This window comes from Drosophila takahashii, chromosome 2L, assembly GCF_030179915.1.
Source record: "Drosophila takahashii strain IR98-3 E-12201 chromosome 2L, DtakHiC1v2, whole genome shotgun sequence".
Lineage (NCBI taxonomy): Eukaryota > Metazoa > Arthropoda > Insecta > Diptera > Drosophilidae > Drosophila > Drosophila takahashii.
The window spans coordinates 16,833,633-16,855,182 of record NC_091678.1 but is presented as its reverse complement, the minus strand read 5'-3'; the positions used below and the strand labels follow the sequence as shown (position 1 = coordinate 16,855,182).

Below are 21,550 nucleotides of genomic sequence, written 5' to 3'. Positions count from 1 at the left end.
CTAGTTTGTATAATAATGGAAATGGTTTCTTATTATTAAATCACCATTGCAGGACATTAAAGTCGTCACTGTACGAGATTTTAACGTGTTTATATGTTTCGATTTCATCATTAATTGTATTATGAAGGCTATTGCTTTGGATTGGTTGAGTGTAGTCTTCAAAAACAGGATCGATTTGTGGCTTAGATTGAGTTATGGAGTCTTCGTCTTCTGATGGGCTATTGCAATACAAATTTGAACTTTTTTTTTTTACTCAGAGAACAGTACTGCACAATAGTAATTGAGACGACACTCATAGTATTGTTCAGATTGAGAAGCATACACATGGTATTAAAAAAGTGTTGCAACTCTAAAATAGTGTACTCAGTTACTATCGGTAGAGTGGGTACTCTCTACAATATTGTATGAGTATACTAAATGTGAGTACCGTGTACAGCTGTACAGTACTGTAAGTTTTGAAATAAATACATTCATGCAGGCCTCTAACGTCTATGATAATTTTTCGGGGTTTCTGGGGTATAGGCCGTTAGTCTAAAGAATTTCTCCAACCCATTTTAAACTCCGGTTGCAAAAAAAGTACTTTTTATTTAAAAAAAAGTTTCCTTTTACCATATTTGATAAATTTACAGGGTGTATTTATAACCTAAAGTAATAACACTTAGTTAAAAAATAATATATTTGTTTTTTTATAAGTCGGTAGTAGTCTTTTATCAGAGCTATTGACTATTTAAATTTAATATAAATAATTTTTCCATAAATTCAAATGAAATATGAGTAATTCAAGTATACAAAATGACACGCTTTATATATAAAAAAGTTCATATTTTCCCGGTTAGGCTGCACCAAAACAAAACTGCTCTTTTAAATTAATTATTTTTAAGAAAAGAAAACTAAACACATAAAAAGAATTGCTCTTAGAAAAAATAAATAAACTAAATTAAAGTAGAGTGCGTAACACGTGGATGCGCAGAGCCTACTACGTCTTGCGAAAGCTTAGAAGGATTGGTGATATTGCCTCCAGGCAGTCCATGATGTCCTTTCGCGACTTGGCGCCCGTAAAGACAACCTTTCCATTGACAAAGATCAGGAGAACGATGCGGGGCTTGACCATGCGGTAGATGAGGCCGGGGAACATCTCCGGTTCGTAGGAACTGAACTGGCCGTGCACCTGGTTGAGGTTCTCCAGTCGGATGGGGAAGCGCAGGTCCACGGTGGCCACAATGTTCTGCAGCTTGTATTCCATGAACTTCACGGGAAATCCCAGCTTCTGTAGGATGCGGGCAAACTTCCGGGAGCCAATGTCCGCCTCGATCTCGTTGCGGGCACCGGTGCAGATGATCTTGCCCGTCCGGAAGATCAGTGCGGTGCACCTTGGCGAGTGCATCCGCATGATCACGCCCCTGAAGCGCTTGGGCGAATATTCCGAGTTCCGGGTGCGCGAGTTGATGGACTTGAGGTCCAGTTCACAGTTCACCGAGAAGGTGGCCACTATATTCCTGCAAGAGAGGGATTCATCAATGGGTTTCTATCTATTGCACGAGGCGTCCCCGGAATGTCGTCAACCAACTGCAATCGGATCTCGTGCTGTGCATCCTTCGGTTCCACCAGTGCAACAGGTTGTTGCGGCTGCAGGGCGGCATGCGGATTGGCGCCAACATTGCTGGACGCCGCCACATTGTCCCTGTCCCTTTCAGCGTCAGCGATTTTGAAGTGGAACTGCATTGCCAAAAACTATAAACAAATCCGCGAGGTAGCCAGTGTTGCCCTACTGAATGGAAGGAAAAATTGGAAAGTGCCGGTTTGGTATTTTTATTTCACAAACCAAAAAGGCGTTAGTCATTTTAAAATGCACTGAAACCAATTCGCGAAATACTTTGGATATTCCCAACTGAGATTATCTATACATTTATTTTTCATTGTTATTTACTGACTGAAATTATTAGGTAGGAGAAACTAAAAATACATTCCTTAATTTTATAAAAAAGTTATCCATAGTAAAACATAGTAATCTATAGTGAATCGTAGTAAACCGAAGTAAACCGTAGTAAATCGCAGTAAATCGTAGTAAGCCGTAGTAAACCGTAGTAAATCGTAGTAAGCCGTAGTAAATCGTAGTAAATCGTAGTAAATCGTGGTAAGCCGTAGTAAATCGTAGTAAACCGTAGTAAATAGTAGTAAACCGTAGTAAATCGTAGTAAATCGAAGTAAACCGTAGTAAATCGTAGTAAACCATTGTAAATCGTAGTAAACCGTAGTAAACCGTAGTAAATTGTAGTAAATCGTAGTAAATCGTTGTAAACCGTAGTAAATCGAAGTAAACCGTAGTAAATCATAGTAAATCGAAGTAAATCGACGTAAACCGTAGTAAATCGTATTAAATCGTAGTAAATCGTAGTAAATCGAAGTAAATTGTAGTAAACCGTAGTTAATCGTAGTAAATCGTAGTAAATCGTAGTAAACCGTAGTAAATTGTAGTAATGCCATAGGCATTGGTTTTTAAATGTTAGTCCTTAACTGTTATTTTGATTTTTTTCGTTTGTATCCCATCTAGTTAGGTGGGGACACCCAACACGAGTAAAACAAAACAAAGTGTCTTTGCTCGGACAGAGGACAGAGCTCGAAACATTTTTTCCTGTTCTGATCGGAGCATGACAGGCTACAGAAAAATGATCGAGCATTTTTGGGTACTAAAATGTTACAGACCTAGCAAGTTCTTTGAAACATGTTACAGCCCTTTTCAACGATTCCATATTCTATGGGTTTTGAATTGCTAAAATTTCTGACAATCGAATTTCTGTGGGACAGCTGATAAAAAGCTGATTATAACTCAACCATTAAGCAACAGTTTAAGGAATACCCTAAATACGATTGTGCACAACTATTGGTAGCCCTGGTCGCGCGGTATTTACCCGCCCCTCCCATCTGGCCACACTGTTAACAGTAGGCCGAGTACTTTCGGGCAAATTGACGGGAATTTAAACAATAATGTCGGCCCACAGCGGCGGAACGGATTGGAACTCCGTAGTAAAAGCTCTGCTGCTAAACCGCACAGGAGCCCTCAACAAGAACGAAGTAGTTAACCTGCTAAAAGCGATCACGCGATGGTAAGTGGAGGCGATCCAGAATTTTTCCTCGGCGAATGGCGCAGTGAAAAATATTTGAGGACTACACACAGTGCAAGTGCAAAAAGTGACTTGCAAAATTAAATATGGCCGCCCGAGTGACGAAACAGCCAAAAGCTTTGAAAATTCTGCATTTTCGAGATCTAACGCAACGTTCTATCCCGCAATTTGTCTAGCGAACATGATTTTTTCGAGGAGGAAAGCAATTTCACGCAGTTTTACACGGCCTTTGCGGCCCTGGCGGCTGACAAACTTATGCAAATCAAGACGAGTAAGTGCACCCCTAATGATTTTTCGCCAACGAAAAACAACACAACAAAGAAATGTTTGGCCAAGAACCGAGTGATTCATACATCTATAATCTCTGTTGGTCTTTGCAGTTTGCCAGACGCAGATTTGTCAGCTGCACGATGCCACCGCCGTGCTCATCCGCTTCATCATCTACAGGCTGCCCAGGGTGTCGGTGTACGAGACCAAGTGGCTCCTGGGCGCCCTCAAGATGCTCTGCGAGGGCCGCGAGAGTCCGCCGTCCACATCGTCGGCCATGTTCGACTACAATGCGGTGGCCAATGTCCTGAAGAGCTGCAAGCACCCGGAGTCGACCACCAAGAGCATCCTGCCCAGCAGCAGTTCCTCCGGCAGCGGAGCGAGCAACGACAAGGAGTCGCCCAAGTCGGAGATCAAGCGATCCCGGTCGGACCTGTCCTCGGTTATCCTGCAGCAATTGATTGCCCCACTGGAGCCAGGCAAAATGACCTGGGTTCCGCTCAGCGAAGAGGTCACCGACTGCACAGTGAGCAAGATAAATCCCAGCATCAGCCTTGTTTATTCCTTTCATATACCTGTAATAAATCGTAACCCACGTAGTGTAAACAGATCATAATCTTTGCTCTCGCGTTGCCTTTTTGAGCCATTTTTTGGCTCTTTTTTTGCTAATAGCGATAAAAAATATTCTAAACTTGAAAAAAACGAATTAATTTTTTTTATTTATGCATTTTTCTTTGCAATTTTAAAAGTAATTAATGTCTGAAACCCTTGGTAATTTGCTATATGGTAAATATTTAACTCTTTTTTTATTCAAATTCGCTCATTTTTAATCTATTTTTCGCTCATAAAAAAAATTTTTGAAGTGGCAACCGTGTTTGAAACAAAGAAACAGTCTTAAAATTAATGTAAGTACTTATTTGTTCCAATTCTAACTTGGACCACTTCCACGAAGTTTATTTTAAAATCGTTTTCTGAGTTCATAGAATTATTAATAATAAACAATTCAATAGTTTAAACTGAAACAGGCATATGATTGATATAATACCTGATTTTAAATAAGGCTGATCATCTGAGTTATTTAAGAAACACCCACTTAAATGTTTTCCCATTACAGGACCAACTGCTTGCGGCCAATGTGGAGTACTTCCAGGAGCAAAACGGAGTTGATACCTTGCTGGACGTGTGTGTTGGCCTGCCCATCCTGAATCGTTACCGTTCAAAATATTTGGAGACCATCAACGGTGGCAAGCCGCTCTATTTGCCCCTGACGCAAGTGGAGGCCACCACTGTTAAATCGAGCATGAATCACATGCTCACTGATCTCACCATTTTGAGTCAGGCGCATGCCTTGATTGTGCTGCAGCCACTGACTCCCAGTCGCATTGAAAGGCTTTCGATGTGCGGCATTGCTGCCCTGTACAATGCTGTCCTCACATCGATAGCCACCAGTGTACTGGGAATGAGCCAAGCAGGCAGCTCCCAGAAGCAGCAGACTGCATCCACTAGTCAAGGCAGCGGCGGAGGAGGAGGTTCTAGTTCCGGGCCAACCAACAAGGACCACGACGACTTCGAGGAGCAGGCCTGCAGCATAGTGAACAAGGCCTTGGAGATCTACTCCAACATTGGCGATATGTTTAAGGCGTCGGCCAGGATTCATGTGTATCAGAACCATCTCTGCTACGGCAGCTGGCTGTTGATAAGCGGCATCCAAGGAGCGATGGGCGCCTCCGGTAGTGGTGGATCCAGTTTGGAGACTGCATCCAAATCGACTAACAAAGCCGCCAAGACGGGAAGTGAGGCTGGAACCGCTCCCACCACTCCAATTGCCAGAGTCAATCTGTTCAAAGTTCAGCAAGGATTCGGGGAACTTAACGCGGCCATTGCCAACCACAGCATTAAACTGCTTTCCGAGTTAATTGAAGATCTGAAGATTGAATCCGCCTGCGGACAGAGTCCTGAATCTTCCGAGCTGCCGGAGCCCGCACAGTTCGACATCTTGCAGAACTACAGTTCGCTGGAGAGGATTGTGCGAGTGCTCAACACGGCCACTCTCCACCAGCTATTCACTTTTCTGGCCACCGTGGCCTATCGCAAGGCATGCACCTTGAGACGCGCCTCGGCCAAGGATCGCACCGAATGTGAACCCATTAGCTACTCGGATTCAACTACCTACTTTAACGATTCTCTTTCCTGCTCCGACAACTCGGAGGAGGACGACAGCGAGAGCTACCTGGGCCACTGGTTTAAGGAGACTCTTTCCCCCGAAACACATGACGACAATGCAAATACATCCACACAAGAGCGTGGCGAACAGAAGAGCGCCCTTGTGCCCAAGCTGGATGAGCCACATGAGTATTTAGATTTGGCGGCGGATATATTCTGTTTTCTGGACCAATTTCTGGCCAATCGGCACGCTTACATGCAGCGCTATGTGAAGGCGGGAGTCAGTGATCAGCAAATGCTGTTGATGGCCAATATAATCAAGGACTTTGACCGCGATGTCATGCGAAATGAGAGCGAACAGGGCTCGGGAAGTGCACAGACTGCTAATGCGGCAGCAGGATCCTCTGCGGTGGCCACTACCAAGTGGCAGACATCGATGATACGCTTTTCGGGCGCTGCAGGACGCTATATACACAATTTGATATCCACCTCGCTGCTTTCCGAGCAATTGCAGTCGAATCTTTTGCAGCACTTGTCCATATCGCCATGGTCCACGGATACAAACACCTGGCCCCTGCAGGTCTATCCAAGCACCTTGTCCGTGCTCGTGCAAATCCTGTTGCTAAAGCCCACGCAGGAGAAAGAGGCCGCCTGCCTGTCTGTTTGGCATCGCCTGATCAACACTCTGGTTGAGGGCGTCTGCTCCTGGAGCGCCGCCACTGATTCGGACTACGAAGACTTGAATATAGAGCACGCCCAACTGTTGCTTTTCCTATTCCACTCGCTGAATCTGATGCAAAAGAAATCCATTCTGCTGTTGACGGCCGGAGGAGTTATCCGTTGTGCGGAAGTTTGCCGTGGAATTAGCGGCGATAGACCCGTAAGAAACAGCCAAATGATGCTCTTGTCACGCTTGCTTTTGTTTTTGGAGTATCTCATGAAGCATTTGTACAATGCTCCTCCCGAGTTGCTCGACCAGGTACGCTGGAATCTGTTCAGCGTAAGCAGCATGCCGGAAAGCCAAAAGATCACGGATCTTCTCAACAGTCGAACCAAATTGAATTCCTATTGCCGTCAGGATATTGAGGAGAAGTTCCGCAAGTCGGCTGGTGAATATGGATCAGGTGAGTGCATATTTATTTGCCATAAATCCCAGCGCAACTCTATAAAATCCCTTACCGATTACAGCTATACGCCCGACATTTTATTCCCTGGTTATGGGCGATCCGGACAAACCTTATTGGGCGCAGGAGTTCAAGTTGGATGGCTTGGCCTGGAACTTTATTCTTTGCACACCGGACAAGCTCAAGTATCCGTTACTGGTGGATGCCCTCACTGACATACTCTCCATCACCGACATGTCGGTATATTCAAAGGAAAAAGAGAAGGAAGCCAGCATGCACAACTTGTGCGCTATGCAGTACTGCTTTAGCATTGCATGGAAGCTGGTTTTAGGTCTGCCGCCCTCTACCTCGCACGTGGAGTCCTTGAAGGTCGAACGGTCGCCCAATCTGCATTCGCTGATCTGGAGCATTCGCTGCCCACTGGCTAGTTCGCACTACCTGGTGGTGAACAGTCTTATCAAGCAGGGAATGTACACCCAGTACGCCGAGACGTTGTGGAATCAAGTGGGCGATATAGCGGCCGATATGAAATACAGTCTGAAGCAAACCATCCTCGGTGTGGAAGCGTTTAATAGTCAGATGAACGGAAATGGTAAGAGAAATATAGGTAATACTTAATATTAGCGGACTCACCCCCGAAATTCGCCAAAAAATTATACTCGATTTTTTCTTAATTTTTTTTTTGCTCGCTACGCATTTTTCCTTCTACTTTCTTTTTTAAATTCACTATTTTCAAATACTTCTTATTCGGGAATACATAAGCAAAAAGATTTCTAGCCCATAATAGGTTACTAAAAAAATAACCTGGAACTTTACCTAAATGGTGGTGCGGAAATGCACTATTTAAATAACAAAATTTTAAAAAACTCATTTAAGCAATTCATTTATTTTATAGGAAACTCACTTAAACATTTTATTAATTTTATAGGAACTCATTAAAAGGTAATAACTTTGATTGAAAATATGAGAAAAGCACCCTTGTTTTTTTATAGTAAAAGCGGGAACTTTGAAATTCAATTACAAGACAACCATGGCCAAGTTCTTTTTGCAATTAAATTCTTAAGAAATCGCGGTCCATCGAGGATAATTATTTTGCGAATTTCGGGAGTCCGTTAATATAAAGTATAAAATATAAAAACTTGCACAATATTCTCTTTAATCCTTTGAAAACTTGCTTTCTGCAGGATCTCCCAGGCTCTCTGATCTCATCCTTTTCGATTCCTTGGTGGCCCACATGCAGGCGGTGGCCTGGGCAAACAAGGAGGGCTTCAAGTGGCCGCGAAAAGAGAGCGAAGATGCTGCCAGCGAGCAGTCCTCTACAACGGGTACTTCTTTAACCACCTCTTCCAACGACCCCGAACTGTATTCTTCGAACGAGTCAATCGATGAGCAAAAGTCAAAGCACGAAGAGGAGGGTAAGCTGCCCAGTGATCTGCAGAAACATAACCAGCTGGTCAACGAGCTTATTATAAAGCTAATGAATTCCTACCGCCTGCTTTCGGTTATTGTGCGTGGGCAGATGCTGAAGCAATTGTCAAGCTCGACACCTGAGCAAGCATTGAATCTGATTGTGCCCATTGTAAGCGATAAGCCAGCAATTATGTTGGAACTTCATGCGGCTTTTCTGAAACTGCTGCCCAATGAGGACAAACAACTGATAGCCAATGAATGGCCCAAGTGCCTGATGGTCAACGATGCAGCCTTTGATGGCAAGCAACATCCAGTGGAGCCGTACACCTTGAACGTCATAGATGCGCATATAATAGAGCTAACCCGCGGAGCCAATTACTCCACCCTGCACACTCTGAAGCACTGCTTGAAGTCAATCCTGCATTTGTTCGAACTTCTTCTGCCGCATTGCACCGGCAACGCAGAGGTGGAGGCGCAGCTGAAGCAATTGCTGATTGCCTCCATGCTGGACATGCGAACTGATTACCTGCAAGGGCAGAGCGAACAATGCCTGCGGGAGATCCTCAGCGGTTTGACGCTAGAGGCCCAGAAACTGCTGCTCTACGAGCACATGATTGGATATTGCTATCGAATGCTTAAGGATTTTGCAGCCGATCTTCGGCAGCCACAAGCTAACAGCGGTGCTCCTGTAGATCAGGATCGTGCCATGTTTAACGAGTCCATGCTGTTTGCCGTGCTCAAGACCATGATCAAGATGCTGGAAAAGCCCGTGGCTGTGCAGGCCATGCGGCAGTTCTTCAAGGATCAGCACACTGGCAGCCTCACCACACTTCTCCTCTCCTTTACCGGCACCAGTTTGCCCGTCAGCTATGCGCGCAAGATGCTGCAGTTCATTGAACGCCTTTTCCAGCAGTCATTGCAACCAGATTCCCAGTTTCCGCACGAGGATCTGGTTGAGTGCTTCTCAGAACTGGCCACCGTGGATGTGGCTCGTTTGAAGCTCTGGTTGGCCCACATCATCTATGGCCCCAATGTGAGCACAGATGTTAGCACCTCGGAGGCCTTGGACACCACCTGCCGCATGCTGACCAGCATTTTGCAACCATCGAGCAGCTCCAGCAGCAATGCTCAGACTCCAACGAATATGGCCACCGTTTCGGCTATGCCGAGTATCTCCGATCAGTTGGATCCCATGGACATTGACTACGATTGTGGGACTGCAGCGGGCGGAGGAGGAGAGAGCGCCGCAGGAGCAGGCGGAGCTGCAGCCAATACATCGCAAATTCTAAGCTTGTGGCAAGCGGCCCAACCAAATCCCTCAGAGGATTCCTCGCAGGCTTGCGATCACAGTGGAAGCGAACGAAATGGGGCACTCCTTCTAAGCTTCGTTAAATCCCTGGTGAAAGATCAGAGCAAGGCAGCGCAGATAGCTCCACCATTGTTCCAAGCATTGCTGCAGCTGGGACAAACTTTAATTTCCCCGCCCCAAGATGGCTGCGATTTTGCGGATGTACTACAGATAATGATTACTCTGGCGGATGCCAGTCCCGCCCGTGGACATGTGGCCCTTTTTAATACCACGCTACTTTGGCTGGAATTGGCCAAGTTGCAATTACCCGACAAGCATCTAAAACATGCGGAGAATGTTAGCGCCCAGCTGCGCTATCTTAGCGAACTACTGCAAAGCATAGGCTACCGCGGCAGTCGGCAACACATTCCCCCTTGGGACGATGAGCTTCAGACCGATATCGATGATCTGTACGACGAGCTGGCCGAGGAGGGCGAGCAAGACTCGCTGCTGGACGACTCCGACGAGGACACTTTGAACAACAAGCTGTGCACCTTCTCGCAAACACAAAAGGAGTTCATGAACCAACATTGGTACCACTGTCACACCTGCAACATGATCAACACCGTTGGCGTTTGCTCCGTTTGCGCAAGGGTTTGCCATAAGGGACACGATGTGAGCTATGCCAAGTATGGAAACTTCTTCTGCGACTGTGGGGCCAAGGAGGATGGTTCCTGCCAGGCGTTGAGCCGTCGGCTTGGCAGCAGTGAGGTCAGGGATTCATCCGGAATAGGTAGCTGCTATCTACCGTCGCACATGAGCTTGCTGGCTGGCAAGAAGAGGAGCAGCCCACCGGTTAGCCAACCTATAGCTGCTCGAAAGGATTCCCTGACTAGCGAACGCATCATGGTGCTTAGCAAGCTATTGGAACCCTATCGCGAGACTTTGCAGCACCAGGATCAGTGGCTGCTGGTCGTAAGATGCATCCTGGAGTACTTTGACGTCTTGCTGCCATCGATAAGGGAAAACTGTACCCTTTACTCCATTGTTGGCTGCCACAAGCGGGCAACGGCTGCCTTGGAGCGACTCCACCAGCTTGAGCAGAGCTTCCAGGTGACGGATCAACTTATGTTCGCCACGCTGGGCTCGCAAGAGGGTGCATTCGAGAATGTGCGCATGAATTACTCTGGCGATCAGGGTCAGACGATAAAGCATCTGATATCCTCTGGAGTGGTGCGTCGTGTGGCATTCTGTTGCCTGTCATCGCCACATGGACGTCGTCAGCAGTTGGCTGTGTCCCATGAGAAGGGAAAGGTGACCATCCTTCAACTCTCGGCGCTGCTTAAGCAGGCTGATGCCTCCAAGAGAAAGTTGACTCTAACCCAATTGAGTTCTGCACCCATCGCCTGTACGGTTCTCTCGTTGGCCGCAAATCCCTGCAATGAGGATTGCCTGGCCGTTTGTGGTTTAAAGGAGTGTCATGTGCTCACCTTTTCAAGCAGTGGCAGTACCAACGAACACATTGTTGTGAGTCCCCAACTGGAGAATGGAAACTATATAAAGAAAGCTGTTTGGTTACCTGGATCCCAAACCCTTCTTGCCATCGTCACTTCTGATTATGTGAAGATTTACGACTTGGCAGTGGATACATACAGCCCGAAGTACTATTACCTAGTGGCCGTCGGCAAGATTAGAGATTGCACCTTTATGTACCAAGATGGCAACTACTATATGCTGAGTTTCGCCAGCAGTGGTTACATTTACACTCAGCAGTTGGATCAGCAAAGCCTGGCGATCCATGGCGATTTCTACGTGACCAACACCTTGGAGCTGAGCCACCAACACATCAAGGATATAAGCGGTCAAGTTGGCGGCGGTGGTGTGTCGATCTACTACTCCCACACTCTTCAACTGCTCTTCTACAGCTACTCCTCCGGCAGAAGCTTCTTTTCACCACTCACCAATGTGAATGATGGCGTGCGGGGAATCTACCACCTGGACACCAATTCGGTCAGCAAGTCTGCCTCGAAGGGACCACTCCAGCCGCTGGTCCAGTGGACAGAGGTGACGGGTCACCCGGGATTGGTTTACGCCAGCATGCAGACATCGAATAACCCGATTATTTTGATGATCACGCCCGAGATGATTTACCTGCAAGAGATCAAGGCGCAGTCGGCGAAATCGCGGATCATGGACGTTGTGGGCATCCGTCATGCCGTGGCCGGTGTGGAGAAAACCACGCTCCTGCTGCTCTGCGAGGACGGTAGCCTGAGGATCTTTTCCGCACAACCGGAACACACTAGCTTCTGGCTCTCACCGCAGGTTCAACCATTCGGTAATCAGCTGTACTCATCCACCTTGATGGCAAAGGGTGGTGGTTCCAGTTCGGCCCCCAAATCAAAGACAAATGCGGCAAATGGAAAGCTGAACAACAGGAAGGCAAGTCAACAGCAGAAACAACTGACGGCTGGAGGTCAGCCCGTGTTCCCAATTGACTTTTTCGAGCACTGCAATATGCTGGCCGATGTGGAATTCGGAGGCAATGATCTGCTCCAGATTTACAACAAACAAAAGCTGAAGACACGTCTGTTCTCAACGGGCATGTTTGTGGCCAGCACTCGTGCAAATGGCTTCACCCTGGAGGTGATAAACAACGATCCCAATGTGGTGATCGTGGGAATAAGAGTGTTGATTGGAACTCAGGATGTTCAGCGAGCTCCGCTTTCGGTCACCATCTTGGGACGCACAGTTCCAACGCCAGTGAGAAGGGCCCGCTGGTTCGACATCCCGCTGACGCGCGAGGAGATGTTCCAGTCGGACAAGCTGTTGAAAGTGGTATTCGCCAAATCCCAGGACCCCGAGCATGTGACACTACTCGACTGCATCGAGGTCTATGGCAAGTCCAAAGAGCTGGTGGGCTGGCCCGACGAAAGCGAGGATGTCACTGCAGCAGGATCTAGTGCTCCACCAGTATCTTCTTCCCAGACAAGTTGCGCCAACTTTGGCGAGGGATTCAACTGTATTACTCAATTGGACCGAATGGTCAATCACCTTTTGGAGGTAATGGACTGTGCGCTTCACCTATTGGGATCTGGAGTGCCAGCTGCCATCCGGCAAAAGGCAGTGAAGACAGCCAGTGCTCTTTTGCTTCTGCCCACGCCTAATCCTGTCCAGACGCAGGCCCGCTATGTGCTGGCCACGCTCTATGGAACCCGAGCCGCGTATCACAACTACAAGGATGGAGTTCTACTGCAGTTTGTTCATGGAGAACTGCAGGCTATGCAGCCAAAGCTCGAGAAGCTGGAATCTCTGCAGGAGATCGATCCTGAGGCTTTCTACCGCCTAATTCTCCTGGTTCGCGGCATTGCCAACTCGCGACCACAGTCGCTGGCTAAGATCTGCGCGGAGAACAATTACGATATTGTGCCCACCCTCATGGGATTCGTCTTGGAGCTGCACAAGGTCACGCCGGCGCTGGATGAGCCCATGAATATTGTGAAGAGGGGATTGTGTCAGGCCGAGACCATTGTACATTGTCTCGTGGAGATTATGTACGGATTTGCCTTGGCCGATCCCGGACAGGTTGGTCGCATGACCAAGTACTTTATTGATTTGCTCAAACACGATGCCAGTGTGATTAGCCACAGCGCCAAGGAGGCGTTGATCCTGCTGCTAAGTCCGAGATTAAAGCGCAGGAAGGTGGCCATAGTTACACCGCCCGCTTGTTCCACACCTACTCCATCCACCTCTACGATGCGGGCGCTGCAAGCGGTGGCTGCCTCGGCTGCTAGTGATATCATCGAGGAAGCGGCGGCCGTTGCTGTGGATGCTGCCGTCGGCGGTGGTGGTGGACTACCCGACCCGAATCCTGAAGCGGAGGGAGGAGTAGTGGGTGTAGGAGGAGGAGGAGGAGTGGGTCAGCAGCAGATACTCAATCTGGAGGCCTTCATGGGTGGCGGCTTCCCTCGGCTACTCGGTCTCCCCGAAGATGCCGACGATGAAGCCATCATGGACATTGCCATCGCCTTGAGCCTACAACAGCACGGTGGTGATGCCAACGCCTTGCAGTCTCTTCAACAAGGATTGGCCAATCTTCAGGGCATTCGTCAGGCTGCAGCCATGGCAGCAGCTTCGAACGCGGCGGCCAGCGTCTCCGCCGGTGGTTCGGATGACGATGAAGGCTCAAATGTAGCCACCGATGGATCAACATTGCGCACTTCACCTGCAGAGCCTGCCGGAAGTGGAGGATCAGAGAGTGGAGGCAGTGGGGTGGAGAGTATTGGCGGTACATCCGCCAGGAGCAGTAACTTTGGAGACCATGCGAATGCTTCTCCTCCGCGTCAGGGTTCCGCCAAGGATGATCAAGAGCAACCGGGTCCCAGTGGCTTGGGTGGCTCCGGTGGTGGTGTCGCCGGCCTAAGTGCCATGAGCAGCAGTGAGGATAACGAGATCAACGAGGACGATAAGCTCAGCAAGCTGCACGATCTAAGGTAAGTGTAATTAAAGTATTTTTATACCCGTTACCCGTAGAATAAAAGGGTATGTAACAGGGAGAAGGAAGCGTTTTCGTCCCCATAAAGTATTTACTACTAGCCGAGTCGATATTGCCATGTCTGTCCGTCTGTCTGTCCGTATGAGCGCTGAGATCTCGGAAACTACAAAAGCTAGAAGGTTAAGATTTCCCCACAAAAGTGTCTGGCGGCCACATCTTTTAAGATTTTATAAATGTATAAATGCAATTTTATAGTGTTTATAAATACCTATCAAAATGTAAAAGAAATTTTTCAAATCGGACTATTCATTAAAAAGTTATACGCAATCGAAACATTATATATATATCTCCCTCGCACTGCCTTTAGCCGAGTGACGGGTATTAGATAGTCGGGATAACAACCCGACTATACCGTTTTCTCTTGTTTTAATTATGGTATTGCTACATAGGATTGCTGTGCTGGAGAGCATTATCCAACATCTGGGAACTTTTGATCTGTGCAATGGGCTACAGGCCATACCGCTCATACAGGTGATACTCATGCTGACTACCGATCTTAACGGCAACAATGAGCGGGATCAGCAGGTGCTGCAAGATCTGCTCACCGCTTTGGTGGACTATGTGGAAATTGGCAAGCGAGGAGCGGCCTCAAGGGTAAGTAATAAAGTAATGTTTTGGAGATAAAATTATAAAACCCTAAAATATATATTACAGATGGAAACCAAGTGTCCTGGCAATGAAGTGCGCCTGGCGTTGCTCTCCCTATTTGGAGTGATGATGGGCAAGACTAAGTCAAAGCAGACTGGAACCACATCGCCACCGCATCAGTTCAAGGACAACAGTTCCTTTGTGGCCAGTACTACGGCCAATGTGCTCAGCAAGAGTGGAGCGTTTGTTTACGCTTTAGAGGCGTTGAACACGCTTCTGTTGCACTGGAAGAATGTGCTAGGAGATCCCTATGCAGCGGGTGGTGGAGTGGGAGCGTTGCAGTCTGCTCAACCCAGCGGCGGATCTTCAGGTCCTGGCGTTCAGCTACTGAAGCCCATTAAGCATGGCCCCAAGCCCGACATATCCATACTGATACCACACAACTATCTGAAGAACTACCCGGATATCTTCGAGTCGTACGATGGTCTGCTCACTGAGATTATTGTGCGATTACCCTACCAGATACTTCGCTTAAGTAGCGCCCATCCGGATAACTACGACAGTGGATTCTGCGAAGCCATGACCTTTACGCTGTGCGAGTACATGATGCTCAACCTGAACACTCTGCTTCGGCGGCAAGTGAGGAAGCTACTCATGTACATCTGCGGAAGCAAGGAGAAGTTCCGCATGTATCGGGACGGTCACTCGCTGGACGCTCACTTCCGGGTTGTCAAAAGGGTGTGCAACATTGTCAGCAGCAAGGTGAGTTCTGAATACTTCTTCTTTTATTATTTTCTAAAAACTAATGGTTTTTGTTTTCTGTAGACTGGTGCTCCCTACAACGCGAATCCTCCTCTACTGACTTACGATTCACTCGTGGAGCTTACAGAACACCTGCGTACTTGCCAGGAGATCAGCCAGATGCGCACGGGCAACTGGCAAAAGTTCTGCGTCGTCCACGAAGATGCACTAGCCATGCTGATGGAAATCGCCTGTTACCAGTTGGATGATGGCGTGTCCCCCATTATTATACAATTGCTTCAGGCGGCTGTTTGCAATTTACCCGCTCCCAATGGATCTAAGCAGGCGCAGCCGCAGCCATCGACCTCCTCTTCATCTGGAAAACTCCGCACAGATCGGGAGAAAAGCGAGGACACAGACGCCTACTACTCCAAGTTCGATCCTGCCCAGTGTGGGACATTTGTGCACCAGATCTTTAGGTATGCTTGCGATGCCCTGATCATCCGGTTCGTGAGGATCTTCCTGCTGGAAAACAACATTAGCCAGCTGAGATGGCAGGCACACTCTTTTATGACCGGACTTTTTGAGCATGCCAATGAAAGGCAGCGGGAGAAATTGCTGAACATATTCTGGAACCTGTGGCCACTGGTACCCACTTACGGCAGGAGAACAGCGCAGTTTGTGGACCTGCTGGGCTATCTGACACTAAGTACCCGAAGTATCACGGATCGCCTGCCAGAGTTTGTCTCTCGGGCTGTGGATGTTCTGCGGCAGCAGAACGAGCTGCTTTGCAAGCATCCCAATGCACCCATATACACCACCCTGGAGTCCATTCTTCAAGTGAATGGTTACTATCTCGAATCTGAGCCATGTTTGGTGTGCAACAATCCAGAGGTTCCGATGGCCAACATCAAACTGCCATCAGTTAAGTCGGATTCAAAGTACACAACAACCACTATGATTTACAAGCTGGTGCAATGCCATACGATTTCCAAGTTGATCGTGAGGATCGCTGACCTCAAGCGAACAAAGATGGTGAGGACCATTAATGTCTACTACAATAACCGAAGCGTCCAGGCGGTGGTGGAGCTAAAGAATCGTCCAGCACTGTGGCACAAAGCTCGCTCTGTATCCCTGCAATCCGCACAAACCGAATTGAAGATCGATTTCCCACTGCCGATCACGGCCTGCAATTTGATGATCGAGTTTGCTGATTTCTTTGAAACTGTCAGTGGATCCAGTGAGAATCTTCAGTGTCCCAGATGCAGTGCAGCAGTGCCAGCGTATCCAGGAGTCTGCGGAAATTGCGGCGAGAATGTGTTCCAGTGCCACAAATGTCGGGCTATCAACTACGACGAAAAGGATCCGTTCCTGTGTCACTCGTGTGGCTTCTGCAAGTACGCCAAGTTCGATTTCAGCATGTATGCCCGCGTTTGCTGCGCTGTCGATCCCATAGAATCAGCAGAGGATCGGGTGAAGACCGTTTCACTGATACACAGCTCACTGGAGCGAGCGGATAGAATTTACCGTCAGTTGCTGACCAACAAGCAAATGCTGGAGCTCCTTATCCAGAAGGTTGCCGAGCACCGAAGCAGCGATCGCATGGTGGAGGACAACATGGCCAGCGTACACAGCACCTCGCAGGTGAACAAGATCATACAGCTGCTGGCCCAGAAATACTGCGTGGAATCACGCACCAGTTTCGAGGAGCTAAGCAAGATCGTCCAGAAGGTCAAGGCGTGTCGCAGGTAATTTTAATATAATAAATAAATATATGCCTCTTACTGATAATTATTTTAATTTAATGTACTTTCCAGCGAACTAGTGGCCTACGATCGTCAACAGCTGGACCAGCCGCCGGTCAATCCGGGCTCGACATCCGAGAATCCCACCACAAACCGCTGCTATGGCTGCGCGCTGGCCTCCACCGAACAGTGTCTGACTCTTCTGCGGGCCATGGCCTACAACTACGATTGTCGGGTCGGTTTGTACAGCCAGGGACTCGTAAGCGAGCTGGCCGAGCACAACCTGCGACGAGGCACTCCACAGATTCAGGAGGAGGTGCGCAACCTGTTGGTTGTCCTAACAAAAGATAACGCCGAGGCATGCATGCACCTGCTGCAGTTGGTCACTGCGAGGGTTAAGAATGCGCTAATGGGATCGATTCCTCTGATAAGCTTAGAGGCAGCTGTGCACCAGGAGATGACCCTGCTGGAAGTTCTTTTGGGGCAGGACGATGTCTGCTGGGAATACAAATTGAAGGTCATCTTTGAGCTGTTTATTAGCAACTGCAGGTGAGTTTGACTATGCGATATCCTAAATAAATAGTGGGCTAATATTTGATTACCCTTCCCCAAAGGTTGCCTCGTGGTCCTGTGACCTCAGTGCTGCATCCCTGTCTGCGCATCATGCAGAATCTCATCTGTCCGGTGCTGCCGAGCAGCAAGCCCAATCAGAAGGTGGCCACAACGGATCTGTGCAGTATGAAGCTGCTCGAAGGCAATACGGTGGACTACAGGGCGTGGCTCAACTCGGATCGCAATCATGAGTACGCTGCCTGGAGCAGTCGGATGCCGAGCAATAGCCAGGCAAAGCAGAAGAACGCCAAATCGGAGCAAATTGGACCAGCAGCGGGAACAGCTTCTGTACCGGAAGCCCCTCCAAGAACCAGACGTGAGGTGCGGGCCGCCTTCCTGAGCGAGAAGTACGGAAAACGCTGGAGGGAGCGGGTGCTGGACAAGCACCGAGTGGTTAAGCCTCTCGTTTTCAATGCCAAGTGGATCCAACCGTTGCTATTCAACGCAAACTCAAGATTTGGCCGCCAGCTGGCCTGTTCCTTGCTTAGCAGCTTGAGCAGGACCAATGAACGGAGGCAGCAAGCCTTGAATATGCTCACATCTTTCTTGAAGCATGTGGGCGAAGCGGGCGAGGCGAGTGCAGAGTATCTAATGCTGTACAAGAGCATGGCCACCGAGCAACCTTGGCTACAGTATTTAGTGCTAAAAGGAGTACTCAGCCAAATCTCACAGCTGCTGGCTATTGAAATAAGCAAGGTGCATCGCATGGAGGAGCACTCACTCTCCTCAGACTTGTCATTGGGCTATGCCTTGCGGCAGTATGTGGAGTTGTTGTGGTTACTGCTCGAGTGTCCAAATATCCGCAGGACCTACAAGACCCGCATGCTTGGTCCCGTTTTGGAAAGTTATCTTGCCCTGAGAAGCTTGGTGGTGCAACGGACGCGCTTGATTGACGACGCTCAGGAGAAGCTGCTCGAGATGCTAGAGGACATGACCAGCGGCACCGAGGAGGAGACACGTGCCTTCATGGAAATCCTCATCGACACGGTGGAGAAGACGCGCATGAATGACATCAAAACGCCGGTGTTCATCTTCGAGCGGTTGTACTCCATCATTCATCCTGAGGAGCACGACGAGAGCGAGTTCTATATGACGTTGGAGAAGGATCCCCAGCAGGAGGACTTCCTACAGGGCCGCATGCTAGGTAATCCCTATCCCTCGAGTGAAATGGGACTGGGTCCACTGATGCGAGATGTCAAAAATAAGATCTGCACGGACTGCGAACTTATTGCCCTGCTGGAAGATGACAACGGCATGGAACTGCTGGTGAACAACAAGATCATTAGTCTGGATTTGCCCGTCAAGGATGTGTACAAAAAGGTTTGGTTAGCCGAAGGAGGCGACCGAGATGCCATGAGGATCGTTTATCGCATGCGCGGTCTGCTGGGAGACGCCACAGAGGAGTTTGTGGAGACGCTGAACAACAAAAGCCAGGAGGCGGTGGACACCGAACAGTTGTATCGCATGGCTAACGTACTGGCCGATTGCAACGGTCTTCGCGTCATGTTGGACCGAATTGGCAGTCTGCAGCGCATCTCGCGCAACCGCGAGCTTATCCAAGTGCTGCTCAAGCTGTTCCTGATATGCGTAAAGGTGCGCCGTTGCCAAGAGGTGCTCTGTCAGCCCGAAATTGGAGCCATCAACACGTTGCTGAAGGTGCTGCAAATGTGCCTACAGTCGGAAAACGATTCGATCCAGTCGGCGGTCACCGAGCAGTTATTGGAGATCATGGAGACGATACTCTCGAAGGCGGCGAGCGATACTTTGGACTCGTTCCTGCAGTTTTCGCTGACATTTGGTGGGCCGGAGTATGTAAGCGCCCTAATATCCTGCACTGACTGCCCGAACGTTAGAAACAATCCTTCGGTGCTGCGTCATCTCATCCGAGTTCTGGCCGCTTTGGTTTATGGCAACGAAGTAAAGATGGCCCTGCTTTGCGAGCATTTTAAGGTAAGTTCTTGAAAGCAATAAATAATACGATTAATTATCATCCCCTCTTTCAGGACACCCTGAGCTTTAAACGCTTCGACAACGAGCGCACACCCGAAGAAGAGTTTAAGCTGGAACTCTTCTGCGTGCTGACCAACCAAATCGAGCACAACTGCATTGGCGGCACGCTCAAGGACTACATAGTTAGCCTGGGCATCGTAGAGCGATCGCTAGCCTACATCACCGAGCATGCGCCTTGTGTCAAACCCACTCTCCTGCGAACCGATTCCGATGAGCTAAAGGAGTTTATCTCGCGACCGAGCTTGAAGTACATCCTGCGCTTCCTCACCGGCCTCTCGAATCATCATGAGGCTACCCAGGTCGCCATCAGCAAGGACATTATACCCATCATTCACCGCCTGGAGCAAGTATCCAGTGATGAGCATGTGGGCAGTCTGGCTGAGAATCTGCTGGAAGCGCTCTCCACCGATTCGGCCACAGCAGCGAGGGTGCAACAAGTGCGTGATTTTACCCGCGCGGAGAAGAAGCGACTGGCTATGGCGACGCGAGAAAAACAACTTGATGCCTTGGGAATGCGGACGAATGAGAAGGGTCAGGTGACGGCCAAGGGTTCCATTCTGCAGAAGATTGAAAAGCTACGCGACGAAACGGGCCTGACGTGCTTCATCTGCCGCGAGGGCTACGCCTGCCAGCCGGACAAGGTGCTGGGCATCTACACGTTCACCAAGCGCTGCAATGTCGAGGAATTCGAACTCAAGTCGAGGAAGACAATTGGCTACACCACGGTAACGCACTTTAATGTCGTTCACGTCGACTGTCACACATCAGCCATACGATTGACGCGAGGCAGGGATGAATGGGAGCGGGCTAGCTTACAGAATGCCAACACGAGATGTAATGGCTTGCTGCCTTTGTGGGGTCCCGCCGTTGGAGAGGCGGCCTTCTCTGCTTGCATGACCCGCCACAGCAGCTACATGCAGGAGAGCACCCAGCGCTGCGACATATCCTACACAAGCAGTGTGCACGACTTGAAGTTGCTGTTGGTGCGATTTGCCTGGGAACGCAGCTTCCACGACGACGCCGGCGGAGGCGGTCCGCAGTCGAACATGCACTTTGTACCCTACCTGCTCTTCTACTCCGTCTATCTGCTGCTCTCTTCTCGATCAGCGGCCAGGGACAGCAAAACTCTGCTTACCTATTTGCAAGCAGCGCCCAGCGAGAAGTGGTTGGAGTGTGGCTACGAGGTGGATGGTCCTCTATACATGGCAACCATTTCGCTCTCACTGCACAGTCGAGAGCTGTGGAATAAGCATAAGCTGGCGCATCTGAAGAGGATGCTAGCAGTGGCTCAGGCCCGTCACATCTCACCCTCGGTGTTGTGCAAGGCTCTGTTGGCACCGGCGGATCGGCAGTCCAAGGAGTACAGTGTGTATAAACCCTTCCTCATGATGTGGGCGCTGGTGGACTTGATCTACAACAACCTGTTCAAGACGGTTAGCACGCCCAAGGAGGAGGATTGGCCGATTTCCCTGTTCGACTACCTGCGAAAGAATGATGAGGCTTTGCTAAAATCCACGGACGGCATCCTGCAGACCCTAACGGATGAATTCCTGCCGTGCACTTCCTTCGGAGAGTTCTGCGACGTAGCAGGTGGGTCTCACAATAAAGCTGTCTTTCTTTACTTTTCGTTATTTAATTATTTATGTTATCCTTAGGTCTTCTGCATCTCATCGAGCAGCCGGACAGCTTTATCGAGGAACTCCTCGCAGCCCTGCCTTCAACCACAAGCTCTAGTTAAAACACAATCGTTGAGTCTAACAAACTAAACCGTAGAATTCAAAGCAATTGCTTGCTTATATATAAACATACAGCATAAATATATATTTATCACATACAAATATTTAATCAATAAAAATTATTCGTTTGCACAATGAATTGAAATAGTACCAGCCTATTTTTATTGGGTTGGAAATTAAAGTCAAAGTCAA

At 48.7% G+C, this 21,550-nt stretch overlaps 2 protein-coding genes across 2 annotated transcripts; one reads left to right on the top strand and one right to left on the bottom strand.

Annotated features, from left to right (window-relative positions):
• Positions 1 to 629: 629 nt before the first annotated feature.
• Positions 630 to 1,779, bottom strand: Trf (TBP-related factor). The gene is made up of 2 exons (XM_017157729.3): positions 1,568 to 1,779; positions 630 to 1,496 (listed from the first exon to the last, which is right to left on the bottom strand). Exons 1-2 carry the CDS (start codon positions 1,720 to 1,722, stop codon positions 977 to 979), a joined length of 675 nt encoding a protein of 224 aa, XP_017013218.2. The 5' UTR covers positions 1,723 to 1,779; the 3' UTR covers positions 630 to 976.
• A 1,143-nt stretch (positions 1,780 to 2,922) lies between these two features.
• Positions 2,923 to 21,503, top strand: poe (E3 ubiquitin-protein ligase-like protein poe). The gene is made up of 13 exons (XM_017157752.3): positions 2,923 to 3,104; positions 3,299 to 3,393; positions 3,503 to 3,915; positions 4,504 to 6,676; positions 6,741 to 7,268; positions 7,861 to 13,864; positions 14,316 to 14,520; positions 14,581 to 15,276; positions 15,340 to 17,003; positions 17,073 to 17,549; positions 17,615 to 19,562; positions 19,616 to 21,212; positions 21,278 to 21,503. The coding sequence occupies exons 1-13, from the start codon at positions 2,986 to 2,988 to the stop codon at positions 21,358 to 21,360; spliced, it is 16,002 nt and encodes a 5,333-aa protein (XP_017013241.2). The 5' UTR covers positions 2,923 to 2,985; the 3' UTR covers positions 21,361 to 21,503.
• Positions 21,504 to 21,550: the final 47 nt, after the last annotated feature.

Coding starts and splice junctions, on each gene's coding strand:
- Trf (XM_017157729.3), bottom strand. CDS start 1,722: ATGCAGTTCCACTTCAAAATCGCTGACGCTGAAAGGGACAGGGACAAT. Junction 1,497..1,567: donor CAGCACGAGATCCGATTGCA/GTTGGTTGACGA, acceptor CCTCTCTTGCAG/GAATATAGTGGCCACCTTCT.
- poe (XM_017157752.3), top strand. CDS start 2,986: ATGTCGGCCCACAGCGGCGGAACGGATTGGAACTCCGTAGTAAAAGCT. Junction 6,677..6,740: donor GGCTGGTGAATATGGATCAG/GTGAGTGCATAT, acceptor TACCGATTACAG/CTATACGCCCGACATTTTAT. Junction 17,550..17,614: donor CTGTTTATTAGCAACTGCAG/GTGAGTTTGACT, acceptor CCTTCCCCAAAG/GTTGCCTCGTGGTCCTGTGA.